The 15,222-nt window shown below is 41.3% G+C and overlaps 1 protein-coding gene across 1 annotated transcript in view; it reads left to right on the top strand.

Annotated features, from left to right (window-relative positions):
* LOC145937003 (uncharacterized) overlaps positions 1–14,977 on the top strand; it is a 30,375-nt gene extending 15,398 nt beyond the window's left edge. Inside the window, exons 4-5 of the mRNA XM_083039729.1 lie at positions 5,564–5,996; positions 12,987–14,977. Coding sequence (XP_082895855.1) covers positions 5,564–5,746 — 183 coding nt within the window. The 3' untranslated portion in view covers positions 5,747–5,996; positions 12,987–14,977. The remainder of the gene's footprint in view (positions 1–5,563; positions 5,997–12,986) is intronic.
* Positions 14,978–15,222: the final 245 nt, after the last annotated feature.

Raw genomic sequence — 15,222 nt, 5'->3', positions numbered from 1 at the left:
CTCGCCATTAGAAGACTACAGAGAGTCGTTCAATCAAATATGTATCGATGAGACAATTCTCCCCGAGACGACTCTTGTTTGCCGTTGCGGATTGAAAGAAAGTGAATGGCGGGAGGAGACATTGATAGGGAAAAAGGAAAAGAAGAGAGTAAAAAGGAACACAGGAGTGGAAAAAGGATGTTCCTCTTTTATTTCGCTTCGCTTTTATCCGCTTTAAAGGTCCGCCGGCGTGATACCCAATCCCGAAACGTCTAATTATTGCTGGTTAAGTGCCGGTAATTGAAGGGGACGAACAGACCCGTGAAATTGAAGAAATCCCCCCTCCTCCGCCTGTAGAGGAGATCGGATACCGATCGGTTCCTCAGCACCGTAACTCGAGGAGCACCTTGTTGATAATACGAATCACCGAGGTTCCTTGGCATAGGGTCATCTTTATCCTACTTTCTTGTTTGCGCGCGCCCGGAGAAATTGAAATGTCAGATTAATACCACTGGCACTAACGCCGTAATCGGCGAGTACATAATTGCGCCTTGTTTACGTCTACATCGCTTCATAAATATTGAAATTCAAGCTATTTCATCATTTGAGAAAATCTACTTTGAAATTTTCTTCAACAAATATCGTAGAAAATCCCGTCAAATATTTGTTGCATATCTGTCAAATTTGACTTGTAATATTTTCAACTTGACATTTCCTCGCGTGACAGGAACGCACGTGGGACATACGTCATCGCCAAACTATTTTCGCTATAAATTCGTAAATAAATGTCAAATGTAGCATCATGCGAATACGTCAAAGCACGCTACCGGATCGCGGTTTTCCGGACGCGACTAAAAGCTTTTCGCGGCCTAGACTTCCGGGAATACGTCATAAGTCATGGAAGATCCTCTCTCTCTCGTAGCTCTCTCTCTCCCTCTGTCCCTTCTTCTCGCGTCTATACCCATCACCGGGAAACCACCGACGGCGCTTTACATATGCATGGAGAGTAAGCGAGCATGTAAACGGCTAAGTGGCCACATCCCCTTACGTGAAAGTTAAGTGGGCATGGCAGCACGAGCCGTGGCCACAGGCCGAGAAAATTATCTTCAATTATCTCGTGCAATCGGAGCCCTCCCCCTCTGCTCGTCGCTTGTTCGTTCCTACTTCGCGATCTCGCTCTTTCGATTAGCCTTTCGACTGATCGTCGCTTCTACACTTGCTCGGTAAATGGAATAGTACGCATTTTCGTTGACCTCCGTGTAGAAGGGGGGCTGCTACATCTGGGTAACTCCACTGGTTTTTATGTAATGTGTACAGGATTATGAGTGAGCGGGCGCGCGCATAAAACACGGGATATAGCCTGCTCCGACGTGTCAGAAACAGGGAAATAGCCGGTTCTTCTCGCGGTATTGCTCGGAAAATTGAAGTCAAGCAATTTCCCTCGCGAGAGGAGAATACCGATACCTCCGTACTTCGAGAGACTCATTATTCGCGAATAGACTTGAATCCTCGCCTCGCATATCGAAATTCTGTCTTTAAAAAAAATTTGCCAAACGATCTCGTCTAATTTATCTTGGCGCGAAAAACCTCGCGGAAAACTGCGTCTCGCGAAATAACATATGTCCGCGCGACGACGGGCGTCTGACATTTATCTAGTAGTTTAAACTTTAAACGATCTGACCGACGCGCAAATTGATACATTAGTATTATACCCTCCTCGCGGTGAGATAACGGATCTTTCGCGATGGCGCAACATGAGGGAGGAGGAAAGAGAAGGAGGGCAGGGAGGAATTCGACGCAAGAAAGTCGTCGATATTTCTTCGGTCGTGTTGCCTATACGTTCGCCGCACGCAAACCGCTCAACTCTCTCGTTTACGTCTTATTTTCACCTTCGCCGGTGTACCCTATTCCCTACCCACACTCTCTCGCGACGCCGCCACGCTCTTTTGCTTGCTATCCTCTCGCGGAACGCGGCCGCGCTACTGCGCGTAATCTGCGCGCAAATTTATGACGCTTTGTCACGCGGCGAGCGCAAACTTCCCGCTCGTTTCTGCTTTATTGAAAACGAGAGAAAATTATTATCCGTGTATATACTACACCGTTCGATTTCGCCTGCCGGCACCGTTTAGCCGATAATTTATATAATACTCCATGCATCTAACGCGATACATGTAATAATAATAATAATATTCCACTTGAGATAAGCGACCGCCTCGCGAAAAATAGTGAAAGTCGCGAGTAATTTGTGCAATACGACAGTAACCAACATCCACATACGCAGTTTATTACTATATGTACGGAAATCGTAGGAATTAATGACGTTTATGATCGACATTTAATTACCAATCATAACTAATATGTATATAATACGTTGACCGAGATAGTAAGAAGAAATTGATTTTTATTTAAATTTGACAAGTGTGACACATTGCCTCAAAGTGCATCCAACGTCTCGCTTTTCGCCTTCGCTCTCGGAGATGACACTTTTGTTACCGCGGATCATTTCGCGCATCAGGTATCAGCTGCAGGCGCAGCTCGTTTTGCATTGCGCGATTTACCGAACGAGTGCCAACCGCAACTTCTGTTTTCCATCAGCTTTTTCTTACTACCTAGTCTCCGCGGCGAAACGTCGGAGCCGGGCGATTGGCCGTTTCCACGGCAAACCACGCAATTACGTTGCACAATAATCCATCTTACTAGTAGTCGCGCGTGGCTGTAAAGGCCTCTCTATCGCGCTACGTTTCTGAACGAAGAACGGGAAGAAAAAGAAAGAAACAAAGACGAACGATTCGTTTAGCATCGCTCCCTCTCTCTCTTTCTCTCGCAAAAGTCGCTCGTGCGTAATCGTTTTTTGGCATCCTTTTCCGCGGCGATCGAATTCGCCATAAATCGGCGCGAGCGTGATTTTTATCTCGATGATTTTATCTCACAACGCGCAAATTGATTTACTTTGCGCGACGTATAAAAGAAAATAAGCGAGTTCTTATTTCTTTCACTATGATTCCTATTTTTTTTTTTTTTTTTTTATTAGTTCAGCAAATGCATAAGCCCCTATGGGATGTAAGCGCGAAAATGCGATATATTGATTCTCTCCTTTTGCAATGCACTTGAAGAATTGGTTGCGGTTGGCAGTACGCAATCACCGAGAAATTTACATTTTACGATTCATCTTTTCTAACAGTTTACTTTCTAATCTATTTTTTTATATTTTTAATTGTAACGTTTTACTGCCACATTGTGATATATTATAATTATGCATGTATGCGTATGGCCTTGTTTTTTTTCCTTTCTTCAAATCTACAGTATTGACTCACATATCGTGACGATGCATTTTCCTTTGTTTAAACGCACATCGAGTACTTCAATTTCTGACAATTATTTAACGTGGTCTCTCTATATAAAATCTCTTTCAAAATTATAAAAATTTGTTATACAGATTCAACACTTTTTAAATATGAATAATACTTGTCACATTTAATTTCCTATAAGCCAGTTTTGACATAAAAAATTTTTTCGCTCGTAAACGAACCGTATATATATTTCTCAAACAGGCATTCTCTCTCGTATCGTGGGGACATAAAATGACAGTGATATTTCTATAACTTTTTCATATACGCAGAAATAACGGTATGTTTTGGAAAGAGAGAGAGAGAAAGTTTATTCCATGGTTATTGTCGCAGGTGGCCGGTCTCGCAGCTCTTCGTATGTGTTAAACATTAACGGGGGTAGATCACGCCCGGTAGAGATCTCTCCCCGTGCTTTACGGAGACTCACCCTACGGAATCAACGCGTGATTCCGCGGCGAGGAAGGGACACTATTAATTGACGAATAGAACTCTCACGACGGAGCACTCTCGCGCCCTCCCACATAATTCTCCCTTAATGTGACGTTTCTCGTCTACTCCTCTTACTTTTCGCCCTATCCACATCCGAGATAATCTTTCTTCTCGCGCCGACGACGAATCGAATGTTTTTCCCGCGTGATTGCGAATGTGTCCGATTCTCTATTTCTATCTCTTTTCGTGGGGTCGAACCAGCGACGCTGTCCAGATATTATGGTCATCCCATAAAAGCCCGCCGCCTCGGCGATTGGGCTTTCCTCGGGCGTTTATTATTGCACGTCCGGTTCGCAGCGAGTGGATTAAGACGAGACGGGAATCGGAAGTCGCGGGTCGGAGCCGAGATAACGTCGGCGGGGGTGGGAAGCAGAGAATGGAGAAACAAAAGGAACCCTTCGGAGTTAATCGTCCTGCGGCGGGAGATTGTTCTTTCACGCGAGATATTACGAGATCGTATCGCGCCGAGAGATCCGCGATAATTTTCTCGGACTTTGGCTAGGTCCGATGTAATGGATTTTTTATATGTTATTCTCTTTGTATTATATTCTAGATAAAGTCACTTTTCTATATTTTACAGAGATATAGCAATCATTTTTTTCCTACACAAACTGACGCGTTACCTCGCTTTAAATTGTTTATAGCTTGTCTCGAGAAATAAACCGACGATAAATATAAATTTAATTTCCGAGAAAATGATTTTTTCATCGATATTATACCGCAAATGAATTTTTAGGACAAAAAAATCTGCAAGACAATCTCGCCCATGTCTTCCTTAATGCAGCATCCTCGCGAGTCGCCGATACGCGGAATCATTATGTACCGGATATTATATATCGGATTCATACCCGAGGATAGCTCAAGCTAATTGGGTAATAAGTATCGTCCATAAGTACGTCCTAACGGAATTTTTTTTTTGCGCGCGAACCATTTGCACGATCCTTGGCACAGAGTCCCGTCGCGGTTACCAACACCAGTAGTCGCGAAACGTTAGTCGACGCAGCGGAATGGAAGTTAATTGGGTAATTAGTGTCGTTAATAAGCAGGCTTTAATTGAACTTTTTTTACGGGTCGCGAGTGGTTTACGCGTTCGTAAAGGAAACGTAAGGGGAGTAGACGCGCTGTGGACTTTGCGAGACGCGATCTTTTTCCCCTCTACAGCATCGTCGTCGTCGTTTCTTCGTGTAAATTCGTGGGGATAAGGGGACTCGATAAAACGACCGCGTCGCTTTTTCTTCCCTCTTTTTTTTCCTCCGAAGGCTTAGCCGCAAGAGAGTGCCGGATCGTCGGTAATTCCGTCCAATTAGGACACTCCCAATTAGGAACCTTAACCCCGCGCGCGCGTCATTCCTTTCCGTACCCCATTCTCCAACTTTCCGGATCTACTACGCGGAGAGAGACTTGCGACAGGTCGCCTTCGCCAAGTCTTCGCGAAAGTATCGGAGAAACTTGGTTACGCTCGCTTACTTCTGCACTGTTTATTTTTATGGAGATATTTAGCGACTTAATCGCTGATATTATAAGTCTATTTCATTTTATCTATGTGTTACAGATGTCAACGCGCAATTTAAAAAAAAACATTTTTCATATTATACATTTTACATCTGCACCTCAAGCTAAAAGCTCGTCATGTTTCGATATCATATATTTCAGCGCTTTAAAAATATCTAACTTTAATGACACTCTTTATTCACGTAACAGAATCGAATGATACCGAACGAGCGCGATGTTGTTGTTTGTTGTTGCAGGATGCCGAGATCGAAAAGTCGAGATTGCCGGTCATCGGCCCGGGTCTGTCCGACGGTCGCAACAGCAACTCGTCATCCACCGACAGCTTGCTGTCGTTGCTGATCCCGACGCCGTTGCGAGAGACCCTCTGGGCAACGGTGGCCCTGTACCTCGGCTGGAGACTCGTCTCCCGCCTGCGATAGACGCGTCGGTCTCGCCTAGCCATCGTTCCCGCTGGCGCGATCGGCGATCGTGTCGGCGATCGGAACGATGGTTTTGGACGAAGCCGTTAGAACGGATGGACTTCCGCTAGCAATGCCCTTCCGGGTGTCTTCCTGAAGTCCTGGAATCCGTGAACCGGACTGATCGTCTGGAGAGGAGGAAAACAGCAGTCTGCGGCGCGTACTCCGGATCTCACTTTGTGATCGGATGGACGGATGGATTATGCTTCAGGTATCGAGAAGACCAATGGTCTCTCTCGTTTAAATATCCACTCCGATAATTCCGATTGTATTTTGTATATCTGTTTTGTATCTTAAGCGTCCCTGCCGCGCGCGCGACCACGCGAGAATGTGCTTGAATAACTTCGATCGGTTCCCATTTGACTAAGGGACCATTTGACTGCTTAGAAGATATTGATAATTGATGATGATGAAAGTACTAATGATTGGTGTGTTTCTCATTTTTGATGCTTAATAAATTTATCATTGATTAATTTCATGGTAAGATGATAATAATAATAATTGATTTATTTGATAATTGATTATTAGGATAATTGATGATTAAAATGATTGATTTGATGATCAATAATAGTAATGATTGATGATTATTGATAATGATAATTGATAAATGTGATAATTGATAATCGATTGATTTGACGATGATCAGAGTCGCTCTCTATTAAATGCGTTCCTCTTCATCCCCCTCCGGGACGAACGGGTATGAAGATCTCTGATTAGGAAGCTATCTGCGGAGTTCCGATTTCTTGATTATTTTCCGTCGATTAAATCGACATCTCGACGAAAGAAATCACGCTCGTCCGATCTATTTCTATTCTCGCTGCTGTTCGTCGCGAGAGTTGCGTGCTATCGATAAATTATGACTGTGATTGCCGTGGAATGATGAGGCGAGAAGTAGCGAGACGGCGGCGAGAAAATTACGAAGTACAAGCGCATTCTCGCGCAATGCAGGAGTCATTCTCTCTGTACGTGCCGATAGTTCGCCCCGCGAAGCGGAGGGCGAAAGATAAGGAGGGGGGGCTGGAGAGTTTTAGGGGAGATAACCCGGTCGAGAGTAACCGAATTGCGTATTACGTCGCGTCGATCGGAGCCCGAGACGATACGAGGAAGGAGAGAGGGTATAGAGGGGCGAGCCAAGGACGAGATCCAAAGAGGATTAAACCCAATAATCAAATGATGATCTCATTACGGATAAATAAAGAGAATTAAATAAAGTAGTGTGATTACACGGGAACGAGAGAGGGCGGACCACAACGTCCCTTATTCTCCGACGTCTTCTCTTTGCGCGTCCGTTCCTCTCTTGGTCTCGCCAAGATAGAAAAGACTACTCTTTCGACATGCGGTTTGTAGATAACGCGGTCTCCCGACCGATACCGCTCGATGGGGCCGAAAAGTTTTTTTTGTTTTTTTTATTTTTTTTTTCTGACGCTGCGCGACGACATCTCGCGAGGTTTGCTCAATGTACATTTGATCTGATGATATCGCGCGAACCTAATCAACGAATCTATTCCGTCTGAATTACAATCGATTGATATTTTAATTACGATCGATCGGCCTTGCTAGATGTCAGAACGTTGCGAACGGAACGTATATGTATATAATACATATAGAGATGTCGAGAGGGATGACGACGTATTCCAAAAATATAGGAGAATAGGGGACGAGCGAGGAGAGACGTAAGGTGGAGACAGGGGAGCAAACTTGTGTATGTATAGAGGATTTTATCTAAAATAATATAAACAAACTCAGTAAATAAGTCGATGTTATAATAAATAATTAAAATAGATAATCGATTATATAGGCCGAGGATCGCAGCATCTTGATTGGCTAGCTGCGACTCCCGTGGACAGTTTTCAAATGATCTCCGGTAGCTTAGCTATTAGGTGGGCGCCCTCGTCCATGCGGGACGCCTTTCGCGACACATCGGAAAGAGCATCTCCCTCTTTCCCCTGTGCGTACTTTTTCTACAACTCGTCTATGTCCTTCTCTTTTTTTCTCTTTCCGCGCGTTTTTTTTTTTTTTTTTTTTTTTTGTCAGCAAATTGTCTTATCGATTCTCTCGCTCTGACTCACCTGTGTTCTCTCAGTTTTCTACGCAATTTTCCCCTCTCCCTCTCCCGTTTCATTTTCCCGCTTCGCAGTTCAATATAGTTTATCGACGACGGTTTTGTTGCGCGCGCGACGTAACGTAATCTCCTATGATCTCGAGCGTAGCGTGTATCGGTAGAATGTCATATGTTGTTTTCACTCGACAATCCAGAGAGAGTCTCGATTTTCACGGTCGAGCGGGCCGGGATTTTTCGTTTCGTGATTTTTCTTAGGGTTCTGCAGGAACGGCAAAGAGAATAGCGAGCGAGGGGAAGGAAACATATATATCCTTGGGCTTTCGGTTCCAGACTATCGAGACCAAAACTATCTGAGGCTGCTGTATAGTCGTCCCTGCGGGCCGCGTTTTCTCTTTTTCCCGAGTGCAAGTTTATTGCGTTTTTTCCTTTGTCTCCCTATTGATAGTCTGATTGTGACGTTACTTCGTCGAAGTATTCCAATGTGTAGGTCTATAGTATTTATTTATAGGCGATACAGTTTTTCTATTCGTCTAAATAGGGTCGCGTTTATGAGAGATAAATAGTATACATGCGCGAGCGAGATATATTACTGCCATTTTTTTCAAGATAAGCAAATCCTCGCCAGACGCTTCCGTGGGAGCGGTTTTGTGGAAAGTCAATAATAATGTCGGTGTCCGTAATTCTTAAAGACGAAAGTAGTTAGCGTCGTTGAGACACAGATATTTTAAGCGAGTGCAAGAATTTGTGGAACGCGCTGCAAGAAGATGTCGTCTTAGACGACAAGAAAAATAAGTATTTAACGCGTCGTTTTAATCACAGTACGCGCAAATTTTCGACCCTTCATCACGTGTATCTTCATCGTGTATTCAGCGCTCCATTCTGTCGTATTTTTGCGAGCACACGTCACTTCTCATTTTCAAAAACTCAAATCCATTTCCGCGGAAGGCGGGTCATCCGTTGAATTCAGCTATATTGGTGAGATTAAATTTCCATTTAAGCATTTAGCAAGTGAATTTGATATATGTATATAACAAATTTATAAATTTAATATATAAATAGCAATTGATCGTATTTTTAAATTTATCGAACAAATGAAAAGCGACCACAGAGAAATGTTTAAAAGATGTTTTTAGAAATTATAAAGTTTAAAATCACAAGTTATCTCATAGAATTCTAAATTAACAAGATAATATTTACTAAATAATTTTTCGTCATATTTATTCGGAACTTTGGCTCTCCTAACAATTGGCGTATCAAAATTGTCAAAATTTGATGAAATTGTCAAAATTTGAGTAATATTCGCGTCGATGATCAAATTCGCGCCAACTGTCAGGTACATTGACAGCTGTTGCGAGAAGTTTGTCCGGATTCAACGGTGCGATTCCGCCTTCCACTCTCGTTGGCAGAATCTCTAATCTTCGATCGGGTGTCCTCTGTGCAGCTTGCTCCTTTCGCGGAGAGAGCACGCAACGGTACAAGATTATCGTGTATACATATTGATACGATATAGATAGTATTTGTCGTCGTTGTCACGGGGAGGGCCACGAGTTTTTAAGAGAGGACGACTCTTTTCTCTCGTGGAGGTTGTTTTGCATTCCGACCAAAGGGAAAATTCCCTTTTTCCTGCAGCGCGGTAAAACGTAGCGCATATGACGGCCTAGAAAAAAAAGAAAGGTCGCAGCCATTTAATCCTTTTTACTCCGTATATAGATAGGGAAAGGCAGAGCGAACTCGCCGAATTTGGTCCGGGGATGGAATATATAATATATATACATATACATGTCGAAGGAAAAAATTGAAAGTGAGAAAACACGGCGCATGTACATAGTCGCTTTTTTTTCGGGGCCGTAAAAAACGCGATAATGTTCGAAAAATACGGTTTTTCCCCCGATATATTTTTTTTTACTTTTTTGTTCGTTTTTTTTTAGATTAATCGCTCTGTAAAAGCACTTAGGTAGTAGTCAGCCATATTGAGGATATAATAATGATATATAAATAAACGCATATAAAAAAATATATATATATAATACGAAGATATATATATATATAAAAGCATATATATATATTTTAAATGGTATATTCGGGGATATTATTGTTTCGAGAGAAGATGATAACCCGTTGTGCGGCGAATAATAGAGAATCGTATATTTCGATGGGGCTGTTTGCTCGGAGAAAGTATAAACGGGGGAGATGGTGTTATAAAGGGTAGTGGAGACGACGAGAGACGATTCTTTGAAGATTGATGGAGGTCGAAGGACGGTAAGTCGAAGGTGGGAAATAAGCTGTAACTGTGACTATGCGGATCGTGGGGGGCAGGCTGTTGATACGCTTATTCGCGGGAGAACTTACACCTGGGATAATTTAAACACAAGTTTCGAACCACACGACGTGGAAAGACACGAGAAACGCGGTCTTCTCGACTGTCTTTCTACGTTGACTGGTAAAAAAGAATTCGCAGCATATGTATATATGTATGTATTTTGCACGCGCAATATATAAGAATAAGACAAAAGTACACATACACACACACACATACATACAAACACAATGTGACATAAAAAATGCAGCAGTAGACGCAGCCCGCCCACCCGAGATCCCCGCGCGTCAAAGCGTCACTGTGATCTCGTAATTATTAATAAAATATCTGATTATTAACAAATAATCATATTGAATACTATAATACATCCCTCCCCCCTCTCTTTCCAGATACACGATTAACGTACTTTCGCAATTATGATTGCGCTTTTCTTTCATTGCATTTCTTTGTCCCACCTTGTTCTGTTTTTTTTCTCTCTTTTTTTTCTTTATTTTTTTACGCGTTCGCGCGCGCGTTAGCTTGTAGCAATCTCGTAAGATTAAGTATATATGTTAATGAATCTTTCATATGATCTCCTGGAGGTATCGATTGTTACGCGAATTTAGCGGCCGACGCCGTTCGTTTCCGCCCGTCCGCGCGCAAAAAGTCTCTTTCTTCCTCTTTCTCTCTCTTCTTGTTTTCGACTTTTTTCGTACTCTCAATAAACGGTTCGTCAAAACGAACGGCATCAGCGCTCGATTGGCCGATACCTCAGTTAGATAAAGATAGGATTATTAGGATTAAAGAGAGAATAAACCATTATATTCGACGTGAGGCGAAGGATAACGGCGTTGTTGTAGCGATCTTACTCGGATAGCTAGGTTTATAACAACGAAAAAACTGTTTATCACTGCGTTCGCACTCAGTAATCATCTACGATCCCATAGTACGATCACTGATTATTATTATTATTAATATGTATTTTTGATTATTTTATTGATTCTATTATTATATACTCGTCGCAAAACATGTGAAAGCTCGAGGTCTCAAACTCCCCGGCGCTGTAAAGAGGTAATCGACTAGTCTTATCGGACCAACTATTGAGATTTGTGTATTTTTGTTTAACGACGCATATTTTCTAAGATCGAGATTTCCCTCTCATACATGCATATATATACATATACATACATACATATATATATATATTTACAAATATATATATATATATATATCTATATTTTTTGTTTTAAATAATCGATTAAATCCTTCTTCCTCCTAGAAAGGCGTTTTTTGCCTTTCCTGTAATCGCGATCCTGAAGTATCGAGTTCGAGAGTATCGAGGGAGAGATGGGCTCTTTCGCGCGAGATGATGAATCTTTGATAGGATTTTTCTACGGGATATCAGTCGACGCGAGACGGAAAGTATCGATCGAGATACACTGACATTTGTATTTCTCCATAAGATCACACTCTTCTATCAGTAATAAATTATAGAATGCCATAATGCACGCAAGAGAGATATCTTTTTTTTTAGCATATTTAAATCAGAGCAAAAACTTTATTGCATTTTGCGATTGCGATCGCCTCTCTTTTCGCGCTGAAGGGATGAGCCCCTCTTACCCTCCGATTCAAATAACACGCAAATTTGAATGTACGGAGACATACGAACTCGTTGTACACAAAATTACACATATATATATAAATATATACATATATACGCTGACATGACATATTACATGATTACACATAAACATACACGGACATACACTTGCCCTTAATACTATTGTAATTGTCTAAGATCTTATGAGAAATTTTTCGTTTGCTCAGACTGTATAAGTTTTTGCCATAAAATGACTGTTGTACGTTCTTCGGATATGTAGTACTCGTGTCTAGAAGTAAGGGAACTTATTCGCGATTCTGTCGGCCCAGCCACAGTCAGGTGCCAACCGTCGATCACGGTTTCGTTCTCTTTAGCGGAGCACGCTCTGGGACACGTAACAGTGAACCCTCGGCCCTCCGATCGATAGGTCGATCATTTGTGTCACCGTGCCACTTGAAAACCCCGCTTTTTTCTCCGAGTCTCTCGAGTGTAACTCGCTCGACTCGATCGAAATACGTATCTCGATTTAATCTCTCCCGTCAATTTTTTTAGTATTTGCGCAACACCTACATACACACACATACAGTGTCGTCTTATTTAATTTCCTTACGTCACGAACTTTCAAATATATACAAACACGACCAGAGAATATCTATTTGTATTCTTGTTAAATTTTGTAAATATAATTAATTTTTTTTTTTTTTTGATTAGGACGATTGAGAAAAAGAAATCTCTTTCTTGGAAAATATTTCAATAAAAAAGTTTTATTGGATCCTTGCGTGATTCGCAAATCTTTATCGCATTTGTTTGATAGAAATCTTTCAATATTTTTTCACAAATATGCGTAATTTGTCACCTTATGAAAAATTGATGGAACCTAAACGAGAAGTGAGCGAGTCATACTCGGCGGACCATCTTTGCCTATCTCTTTGCTATGTAATCTTTTGTGCTCCACTTAAAATAGCAAGAAAATCGTAAAACTCTGAATGCCTACAAAAATACGTTACCTGTAGCCAAATGTCCCGTGGACCATATAGACCGCCGCGATCTATACGTTATTTGCGAAAGAAGAAGGAAAACAATAGAGAGAAAGAAGGAGAGAGAGAAGAAATATTCAGATCGATCGAGCGTGCATGAGATCGTATGAAAGGGATACAAAGAAAGCGAAAGAATGAGAGAGAAAAAGAATAGCTTGATAACAAAAAATAAGAAATTTTAACCGGTAGAATTTTTCCTTCCCCAGAACGGACTGTTATGGGGTCTCTCAAGTCGTATGTAAAGCTCGCAGCTGCCTTGTGATAGAGTCTGGACTGCAAATAATTCCGACACACGTGACAGAGATACTATATGTAATCAGACTGTAAAGAGACTGTCAATGGAATACGGCGATCTATGTGTATCATAAAATATATAAAGTAAAACAAGACAAAAACACACATTAAAGACAATACATCTCGTTGATCAATTTTCGTCCAGCTGACCAATCCAAAGAAGCGACCAAATAAGTGAGGAGGGAAATGATGCGAGCGCTTTGCACGACACTTGAGGTACTTTTCTTTTTCTTTCCTTTTTTTCTATCGACAACATTGAGATGCGATATTGAGATGCTATATGCGTGTGTCCGTATATATTTTTTTGTCTTTTGTTCTTTTTTATTTTTATATATATATATATATATGTATATCTTTCGTTTTTTTTTTTTTTTTTATATTTTGCTTCGATTATCCCGATGCGAGTGATTGGACGGAAGATGTACGGCGGTCACGTGATATATATATATTATACAAAATATATGGTATTATGTAATAATCTTCCTTCTTTAGTGCAGATGTGAGCGAAAGAGAGCAGAGTACTGTTGATTTGTTTTTTGTTTTAGTTTTGTCTCCCCTTTATCTCCCCTAATAATTAATTTCGATCGTTTCGACTTTCTCTCGTAACGATCCACTTGTTTCCTTCGTCTTGTGCAACTCGACTTTACTTTCTTTTTTTTGTTTTTTTCGCGATTGTTTCTCCTCGCCTCCAATTAAATTTCGACTTAAGACGTCGGCTCTCTGAGCGGTCCAGGAGTGTTTTCGAGGCGAGGAGGAAAGACCCAGAGCAGAAAACTCTCGAGCTCTTCTCTCTCTCGTCGTTTCTTCTCGTCTCTCCGACCTGGAGCAGCGACGGAAGCGAGAATGCCGTAATAATCAACGCAGAATGCAGAGACGCTCGAGAGAATATATCTCGTGCTCTGTTTCTTTTGTTTTTTTTATTTTTTATTTTTTTTCACCCACCTTTTCTCTTCTCCCTCTCGTACCCTCTTCTCTCCTCTTTCGCGTCTTATTGATGTTTTTAGTTTTAAACGAACGTACGGTCGCGCGATCGTCGGAATGTGCTTCGGCTTCTCTGGCGTGAAAACTGAATTCGCGAGATACTGCCAATTATCTCCTCTAATTGAAAAAGGAGATGATGCGTGAAAGTGATAAAGAAAAAACGCACAACGAGAAGCCGATGCATATCTGGCGCGCAGATCTAATCATACAATGCTGTGCTATCATAAGTCATTACATATACCATATGTTATCGATACTTTTGATTTTAGTTTATGACAATTTTTCGTGTTATTAATTTTATTGAGTATGATTTTAAGTACTATGTGCGCGAACGTTTATGATTATTATTATCTATTGATAGATTATTATTATTATATTATTATTATTATTGCCGGATTTAATTATTATTATTAATATTATAATATTAAAAAAAGAGAATATCATTACTATTATGATTATATTATCATTGTAATCTTAATATTTTATAATCATCACCACCACTCCCCATGGTCGATTACTTTTATGAATCGCTCTCACGTCCGCTGTCCGACCGCCGGTCGACATTGCGCCTCTCGACGGAGCCGCTGTCGCAACGAGAGAAGTGTCCGATTTACTGACACTACACACTTTTGTTCTTCTTCTCCCTATTTCTCGCGTGTGTGCTCGTTTCTTCTCTCGTGACGCGCGGCGCCTTCGAGGCGCGACGACGACCATTGGGAGTTCGCAAAGGGACGGGGGCATCTCTCCGCTACCCACCATGTCTTTCAGATTTGTACAGATTTTTTCACTTTTATATAGTTATCTCGATATATCGTAACGTTACGCAACGTCGATTGCGGCGGTGGCCACTTATGCGTCGCCGTACTATTATTGTACTTTTTTGATTTTTCTATTGAATAAATGTGAACACGCCGAAAGCATTGACGCATACGTGTCTTGATAATATGTCATCACGTTCCTTCACCTAATCCCTTATCATCTCACTCTAGAATTAGTGAACGCTTTAATTACGAATGCATAGAGATGAATAAATAATCCAGTATATCTAAGATAAATTTTGTTTTCATTAAATTTATAGTTTCGAATAAATATTAATTATGTTGATAAGAGAGCCATAGAGAGCGTGATTATATATAGATGAAGTAGACACCTTGGTTGCCCAATTTG

Source organism: Prenolepis imparis, unplaced genomic scaffold (assembly GCF_030444845.1).
Source record: "Prenolepis imparis isolate NDT839.2.m4 unplaced genomic scaffold, iyPreImpa1.0 SCAF_6, whole genome shotgun sequence".
Taxonomy (NCBI): Eukaryota; Metazoa; Arthropoda; class Insecta; order Hymenoptera; family Formicidae; genus Prenolepis; species Prenolepis imparis.
Note: the sequence above shows the minus strand (reverse complement) of the source record. Positions and strands in the feature narration are given on the sequence as shown.